The 8099-nt window shown below is 63.7% G+C and overlaps 1 protein-coding gene across 6 annotated transcripts in view; it reads left to right on the forward strand.

The window, feature by feature from the left end:
• TUBGCP6 (tubulin gamma complex component 6) overlaps positions 1-8099 on the forward strand; it is a 39345-nt gene that overhangs the window by 12391 nt on the left and 18855 nt on the right. For 4 of the 6 annotated variants that reach the window (XM_036906697.2, XM_036906696.2, XM_036906695.2 and 1 more), the window contains exons 8-25: positions 217-308; positions 397-536; positions 1559-1708; positions 2245-2326; positions 2414-2502; positions 2583-2695; positions 3941-4079; positions 4366-4437; positions 4622-5726; positions 5893-5945; positions 6127-6262; positions 6349-6517; positions 6658-6799; positions 6898-7092; positions 7165-7297; positions 7381-7594; positions 7688-7884; positions 7964-8069. In XM_036906697.2, the coding sequence (XP_036762592.2) occupies positions 217-308; positions 397-536; positions 1559-1708; positions 2245-2326; positions 2414-2502; positions 2583-2695; positions 3941-4079; positions 4366-4437; positions 4622-5726; positions 5893-5945; positions 6127-6262; positions 6349-6517; positions 6658-6799; positions 6898-7092; positions 7165-7297; positions 7381-7594; positions 7688-7884; positions 7964-8055 (3313 nt within the window). In that variant the 3' untranslated portion in view covers positions 8056-8069. Of the gene's footprint in view, positions 1-216; positions 309-396; positions 537-1558; positions 1709-2244; positions 2327-2413; positions 2503-2582; positions 2696-3940; positions 4080-4365; positions 4438-4621; positions 5727-5892; positions 5946-6126; positions 6263-6348; positions 6518-6657; positions 6800-6897; positions 7093-7164; positions 7298-7380; positions 7595-7687; positions 7885-7963; positions 8070-8099 lie in introns of those variants that run through there. The other 2 variants (XM_057508385.1, XR_005029102.2) reach the window with 2 other exon arrangements.

Raw genomic sequence — 8099 nt, forward strand, 5'->3', positions numbered from 1 at the left:
CCGCGCTGCACCTGTGGGCAGGGGGTCCACGGTCGGTGTCGCTGCTGTGTGAGAGCACCTCTGGTCAGACGCCTGCTGAGCGCTGGGGTTGTAGGTGAGAGGGTCAGGACAGGGGGGCTCAGACTGCGGGCACTGGCAGACCACTCTACCCGGTGCTGCCCCGCCCACTCTGCCCGCCTGGCCCCTCACTGCCCTGCTGGCCCTCCGCCCTGGCAGGTTCATCCATGACTGGGTGTACAGCGGAGTCTTCAGAGACGTTTATGGCGAGTTCATGATCCAGGTGAACCATGAGTACCTGGGCTGCAGAGGTAGGTGGCTGCTGGCTGGGCCTGTGCCATCAGGTGGGTCAGGGCCATCGCTCCACGCAGGCCAGCTTGTGTCCTGTCCCACATTCAGATAAGTTGTACTGGACCCACGGCTATGTGCTCATTTCCAAAGAGGTGGAAGACTGTGTCCCTGTGTTTCTGAAGCACATTGCCCACGACGTGTATGTCTGCGGGAAAACCATCAACTTGCTGAAGCTCTGCTGCCCCCGGGTGAGGAGGGTCCGTGGGCCCGTGCTGGCTCTCCCCCGTCCTGCCCCTCTGGCTCCTGTGGTCATGCCGGCCCTCAGGAGCTGGGTCCCGAGCTGTCATCCCTCTGTCCCCCTGAGAGTCCTGTGAGTAGCTCCGTTGAGTGTCTGGGACTCAAAGACAGGAGGGGCAGGAGGCATCTCAGAGACCAGTAGTCTCCTTCCCTCCCTCCACCTTGGGAACCGCCCAGTGGGACAGGGATGGCTGCGCCTGCAGGGCGATGGACCCAGCTGCTTTTGGGGCTCGTGTCCCCCTGGCCAGGGGGCACCTGTGAAGGGGTCACCAGGGCCCTGTGGGGGACGGCCAGGGAGGTAGCAGTGGGGTGTGGAGGGGAGCTGTCTGATGTCTGAGCAGGGCCAGGCGGGCTGGGGTGTGGGTGTGGCAGTTCCATGCTGTCCGGACCAGGAGGCCAGCGGGCCAGACAGATGCAGGGCCAGGCAGGATCCAGACCAAGGAGGGGCCAGGCTCCGCCTGTGACTGATAAGGTCCCTTGGCGCAGGGCTGAGAACAGACTGGAGTAGCCAGGACAGGTGCAGCGACAGGGTGGGAGATGCGGGCTTGGGGAGAGGGCCGATGCTGGCGAACTCCTTGGGGGGGCTCCCGGGAGCTGCTGAGAGATTGCCTTTGGCGGGGGTGGGGGGTGGGGAGGAGCTCCCAGGGGTGGCCGGGTGTGTCCTGTCTGGCTGCCCGCAGTGGGTGAGTGCCCACATGCTGTGGCTGACTCCTCCCATGACGGAGGCTACAGTCTCTGGGTCTTTGTAGCTTCTTCTGAAGGGTCATTCATGGGGGTCAGACTGGGCCTCTACTGCAGGGCAGCCTTGTCCTGTCTGTGATGTCTCCGGAGCTGAGGAGAATCCCTGCGCCTTGGTTGTGGAAGGAACCGTTTCTGAGAAAGCAAGCTGTCCACATGGGTCCCCAAACACGGAAGCAGGCTGGTTGTGGTCTGTGTATCCCAGGGCTCACTGCAGGCCCTCCCTCCCTGGCAGCATTACCTCTGCTGGTCTGACGTCCCCGTGCCTCGGATCTCGGTCATTTTTTCCCTTGAGGAGTTGAAGGGGATCGAGAAGGACTGTGCCATCTACGTGGGGCGGATGGAGCGGGTGGCACGCCACAGCTGTATCAGCAAAGAGGAGAAGGTACCTGGGCACTGGGGTGTGGGAGCTTTTCTGGCACCTCCCTCCTCTGCCAGGGGTCTGGGGCTGATGGGGAGGGTTGCTGGCTCTGGGGTGTGTGTCTGGGTCAGGGGCTCTTTCCTCTCCTGGGGCCGGCTAGGCAGTGAGCAGGCCTGAGCCTGGCCAAGCAGGGACTCCATGGCAGCAGGACCCAGGTTACCCTCACTTGGCGGCTTCTCTGAGTCTCCTGCTCAGAAGAGGTGGGGCCTGAGCTCGGAGTGCCCTGTGCACCTGGCTGATGGGGGCCCTTCATGGCCTGGCACTGGCGGGCAGCAGGGAGGTGGGGGCAGGGCTGACCCAGCAGATGGGTCAGGGTGGAGAGGGAGAGCTGGGGAAGCCCTGGCAGCCAGCCTGTCCCTGTGCAGGATGGGCCCCTGCACCCTCGTAGCCTGGGCGCCATCCCTGGAGGAGCCCACCTAGGGTCTGAGCAGCTCCCATTCCCAGGCTCTCCTGGGGAGGGGACAGAGAACTGGGATGCATTTACAGAGGATCTTTTTCAGGAATTACAAATGGAAATTGCAAAACAAGAATTATTCGTCCATGCCCGGGAGGCGGCATCCAGGGTCCTGGGAGCGCTGAGCGGTGCGTGTGGCGAGGTCCCCCCTCTGATTCTGGGAGCTGCCGGCAAGGGCTCCTCACAATGGCAACCCTTTCTTTATCTCAACGCAGATCGGCAGATGTCGGAACGGATGGCTGTGGACGCCCAGAAGCGAGAGCAGTTTCAGAGGCTGAAAGAGCAGTCTGTGAAGGACCAGGAGGTAGGTGGGGTGGCCCTGGGGCTGGGGGTGCCCCAGGAGCCAGGGCCCGCCAGCAGGGCCACACTGCGTGTGTTTCGCAGCAGCGCCAGGCAGCCAGGCAGGAGCTGGAGGACGACTTCAGCTACGCCCGCGAGCTCCGGGACCGCGAGAAGAGGCTGCAGGCCCTGCAGGAGCAGCTGGAGAGGAAAGCCAGGTGGGCGCTCTGGGTGGCCAGTCCCTCTGGGCTGACCCTCCGGGGGCGAGGGTGTCGCCAAACTGTGTTGATCTCAGTGATGGTCATTCAACTTTTATTTTGAAATCTTAGGAGCGTACACTCGGTAGGAAGAGTAGGGGTCTGACTCCGAACGCCCAGCAGGCTCGGGGCTTCTGAACACTTTGCTGTGGTCAGATGTCCTTAGCTGTCTTGAGCATCTACTTGTGGTTGGTTTGTGTGTATTTGGAAGCCAGCCAGTCCACATGCTGCTTGCTTGTCCCGTCTCTCTGTCTCTGTTTCTTTTAAATCAAGCAGCTCTTGTTCATTTATTTATTTTTAAGCCTGTTAAGCTCAACAGGTAGAGGAGCATCTGTCCAGCATGCGTCCGGATGTCTGATCTTAGGGTGTCAGTGTGTCCCGCCCATCCCTGTATTTCCCCTGTGTTGGGAGCAGACCTAGTGTCTCACGGGGCACCCTTGTGGAGGGCGGTCATTTCTTGCTCATCATCTTGGGATCTTGCTTGTCCCCATCTTAGGTACTGGTTATGCACCTGTGACCTGGAGCCAGCGAGTGATGTGTGCACGTGTACACACAGTTGCGTGTGTGCATATGCATGTGTGTGTGTGGAGGGCTCACATGTGCATGTGTGGGCAAATGTTCTCCTGTTTACACACGGAGAAAGCAAAGTGTAGAGGCTGTGTCCCTGGCCTGCAGCAGCCAAATTGGAAATGGCCGGTCCAGGTTTGAACCCAGTTCCCTGGGGTGAGAGTATCAGAGTCATGGGGGTCACGTGCTACACCAGTCGTGACTGAAGCATATGGAACATTAGTGCTGTACTCTTTGTGTGTTTCAGTGTCGCTCTGCAGTTCTCAGGGGTCCACCCAGCAGATGCCTTTTGTGCAGCTCAGGATGGGAGGCCTTGCCCCCTGGAGGGCCTGGGTACCCGGCCCCTTTGCATTCAGGCTTCAGGGGCTTCTTCTGGCATTCATTTATCAGCCTCTGCTAGGCCCTGGCTGGGTGCCTGCCCACCAGAGGCTCCCAACTTGGTGGGCAGAAAGACCTGCCCAGTAAGGTGCCTGCAGGTGCTGGTGGTGGCTCAGAGGGACCAGCTGCCAGCCTGCGGAAGGTGCTGGGCTGAGACTGCCCACCAGGGGCCTCTATCATGGAGAGCCATCCCAGCCCATGGGGCACCAGCTGGACATTGGGGTGACTGAGGTGACTAGTCCTCTCTGGGTGTGGTTTCAGGCAAGCACTGGTTGACCATTACAGCAAGTTGTCTGCAGAAGCCGCTCGTCGAGAGCAAAAGGCATCATGGAAGATCCAGAGGCACAGACTGTCAAGTGCACGGCTTCGTTTTCTCTTAGATGATCAGAAACACACACAGGTATGGCTGCAGCCTCAGGTGGGAGCTTGCCCTTGGGCTTTGGGGGCCTCAGAGCCCTCTGAAATTGCACATGGATGGGTGTGCCCTTCTGGGAGGGGTTGGTAACAGCAGCTGCCTGTAGAAGACGGCACAGCTGGGAGGAGGCTGTGTGGCCCTCAGATGGCAGAGCCGAGAGCCAAGTGCAGCGTGTTGTGGGCACTGGGCTGTGGCTTCTGTGTGGTGGGTGAGGGTGCAGGGCTGGTCCAGCTCTGCTCCTCAGCCCCATGTTCTGCTGACTGAACCTCAGGGCCTGCTGAAGGACGTGCCCGATGGGGAGTCCCCAGAGCCGTTAGCCAATGCCTCGGGTGCAGGCTCCCAGGTGAGGGCTGCTGGCAGGTCCAGGGCGGGTAAGCGGAAGCCCAAGGTGGGTGCTGCCTGGAGGTACAGGTTTCAGGCTGGCCTGTGTCCCCACAGCCCCCCACTTGGGTTTTGGTGCCGGTGGCAGAATTGAATTTGGGGGGCAGACCAGATCACCGGAGGACCAATATGTACTTGTGTCTCAGGCCTTGTTTCCAGGCGCTGAACACCCAGAAGGCAGCAGCTGTGACTTGGGGCATGCAGAGCAGCTCCCGGCTGCCCAGGGTAGCCTGCGCATGCCTACGTCACAGCCCCTTGGGTCTCCAGCCCCAGGTGCCTGCGGCGTGGGTCCAGGGCAGGCGGAGGGGCCTGGGCCGTTCTCTGCAGGCCTCCGCATCCAGGATTTCCTGCCCACAGACAAGTGGGCTGAGCACTCTTCACACGCCAGCAGGGCCCCTGTCCTGGAGGAGGCGCTTTGGACCATCGGCTCAGACCTGCCACCCTTGGCTGTGCCTGCAGCAGCAGGCACAGGGCCATCTGGGCCACAAGAGTATGATTTCAGAACCATTCTGAGGCCGGTTGTAGCTGCCTTGGCTTCCCCAGGGTCCCTCCAGATTGTAGGAGGTGATTTGGGCAGCGAGGAGCAGCAGCTGTGGAGGGACACTCATATGCAGCTGGACACACGTGTCTCAGACAGGCAGGTGACTCTGCCCTCCCCGCAGTACCCCCAAGACAACTCCCCCCAGCAGTGGAGCAGCCAGGCCATGGGGCAGCTCCCTGGGCACGTGTCAGAGGGTGATGTTCCCACAGGGGGTTATGCTTCCAGAATAGCCCCCTGTCAGCCACAGGGGAATGTCCACAGACATGTGTCTGATGCCAGCATCAGGGTTGGGGAGAACGTGTGGGATGTGCCCCCCTCCCGGCCACGGTGGAATGTCCACGGACACGTGTCTGATGCCAGCATCAGGGTTGGGGAGAACGTGTGGGATGTGGCCCCCTCCCGGCCACGGTGGAATGTCCACGGACATGTATCTCAGTCCCACGTGACGCTGGGGGCACCCCCAGGGGAAGTGCTACCTGACGCGCCCAGGCCCCAGCAGAGTCCCGCTGACCGTGCATCCCAGTCAGGCCTCAGCCTGGGAGCCCAGAGCCCTGGCCAGGATCAGGAGCCGCGGCCACCTCAGGAGGCCACTTCAGGCAGCTGCCTGCCTCAGGAGGCCAGCTCCAGCCGTGGGGAGGGTGACCTCCAGGCCTGCCTGTCTGCTGTGGCTGCACTGGGGTCTCTGGCAGATGGCACACCAGAGGAGCCAGGTCAGTGGGGCGCAGAGCAGCCCTGTCCTGTCTGGGGGTGTCTGTGGGCCTGAGGGGGGTGGTGGGGAGGGAGGAAGGCTGTTAGGTCTGCTCTGGGGATTTTGGAGGCACCATCCTACAGCAGGCCCTTGGTTCTGAGGCCCCCTCCCTCATTTGTACCACTTAGGGAGGAGTGGGGACACTGAGGACCTCTCTCCAAGCCACCCTCCAAGCCCGCAGGTCAGAGCAGATGTGTGGGGTGGGGGCAGGGTCAGGGGAGTGTGTCCCCGCCCCCTCCAGGCCTTGTGTGGGCAGCGAGGGCCCCGTCCCTCCGGGATCGGAAGCACGTGGGGGACCCCACCTGCCCTGCCTTCCTCATCCATGAGGGAAGGGCGGGTTCCTTGAGGCTGGCTGGTCTTAGGAAGGTGTGGCGAGCAGCCCCGGCCTTGGGGAGGCGGCAGTGGCGGCCCAGCGCTGCGACCGGGAGCAGGCCTACCTGGCAGGTCTGGCGGGGCAGTACCGCTTGGAGCCATACCCGGACAGCTACGAGGCTATGTGTGAGTGGGGCGGGGGGCTGTGGCGGCGCGTGGGGGCTCGGCCTGCCTGTCGGCGGGGTGCTGTAGTGGTGCGTGTCGCCCTGCAGCGGAGCCTCCCATTGCCCACCTTCTGCACCACGGGCTTCCCCGAGCCTTCCCGCTGCCTGAGGATCCCCGGGTTCAGTCGGATGCAGACGAGACCGCGGTGCAGCTGAGCGAGCTGCTGCCCCTGGCTGTGCTCATGAAGCACTCGGTCACCGCCCCGCTGGCCGCCCAGTGAGCCCCCCGAGGCCCCGCCCCCGAGGCCCCGCCCCCGAGGCCCCGCCCCCGAGGCCCCGCCCCCGAGGCCCCGCCCCCGAGGCCCCGCCCCCGAGGCCCCGCCCCCGAGGCCCCGCCTGATCCCACTCTTCCTGCAGCGTCTCCTTGGTGAACAAGGCTGCCGTGGACTACTTCTTCGTGGAGCTGCACCTGGACGCGCACTTCGAGGCGCTGCGGCACTTCCTGCTGATGGAGGACGGGGAGTTCGCCCAGTCCCTCAGCGACCTGCTGTTCGAGAAGGTGGCGGCGGGCGGGCCATGGGGTCTGCAGGCGCGGCACCCTGGCCGTTCCCTCGGGCCCTCGGGCCCTCTGCCTACGCCTGGGCCTCTCCCTTCCAGCTGGGGGCGGGGCAGACGCCCGGGGAGCTCCTCACCCCGCTGGTGCTCAACTCCGTGCTGAGCAAGGCCCTGCAGCACAGCCTGCACGGCGACAGCCCGCACGCCGCCAACCTCTCCTTCGCCCTCAAGTTCCTGCCAGAGGCCTTCGCCCCCAACGCCCCCGATGTACTGAGCTGCCTGGAGCTCAGGTACAAGGTCAGCAGGGCCTGCCGTGCGGGCGTGGCGGGGCCCGTCCCAAGGGCGCGTGCTGAGCCGGCTTCCCGGCAGGTGGACTGGCCCCTCAACGTCGTGGTCACCGACAGCAGCCTGAGCAGGTACAGCGGCATCTTCTCCTTCCTGCTGCAGCTGAAGCTCATGATGTGGACGCTCAAGGATGTCTGCTTCCACCTCAAGCGCACAGGTGAGGCCCGGCTGGGGCCCGAGCACCCTCTGAGCGCACAGCCCGTGCTGACCTGTCCACCTGCCCCACTGCCCCCCGCGCAGCACTGTTGAGCCACGCGGACGGCTCCGTGCAGTTCCGCCAGCTGCAGCTGTTCAAGCACGAGATGCAGCACTTCGTGAAGGTCATCCAGGGCTACATTGCCAACCAGATACTGCATGTCACCTGGTGTGAGTTCCGGGCCAGGCTGGCCGTGGTGGGCGACCTTGAGGAGGTGCGGCGTGCCCATGCCGAGTATCTGCACAAGGCTGTCTTCAGGTGAGGCCGGTCCCGCAGCGGGGCGGCCCGGGTGGGCGCCCACGGGGCATGCCCCTGCCGCAGCCAGGCCCCCACGCAGCGCCTTGTCCGCAGGGGCCTGCTGACGGAGCGGGCGGCACCCGTCATGAACGTCATCCGCAGCCTCTTCAGTCTGGTCCTCAAGTTCCGCAGCCAGCTCATTTCCCGGCCCTGGGGCCCACTTGGCCCCCGGGGCACTGAGCACCCCAACTTTGCCCTCATGCAGCAGTCGTACAGCACCTTCAAGTACTACTCCCACTTCCTCTTCAAAGGTGATGCTCCCAGTGCGGGGGTGGGCAGGGCGGGCGCAGGTGGGGCAGGTGCTTACTGGACACCCCCCCCCCCCTCCAGTGGTGACCAAGCTGGTGAACAGGGGCTACCAGCCCCACCTGGAGGACTTCCTGCTGCGCATCAACTTCAACAACTACTACCAGGATGCCTGAGGGGCCGCGTGCAGGTGTGAGCGGGCATGAGCTACTGCGGGGAG

The sequence above is a fragment of the Manis pentadactyla genome, chromosome 10, assembly GCF_030020395.1.
Source record: "Manis pentadactyla isolate mManPen7 chromosome 10, mManPen7.hap1, whole genome shotgun sequence".
NCBI classification, from domain to species: Eukaryota; Metazoa; Chordata; class Mammalia; order Pholidota; family Manidae; genus Manis; species Manis pentadactyla.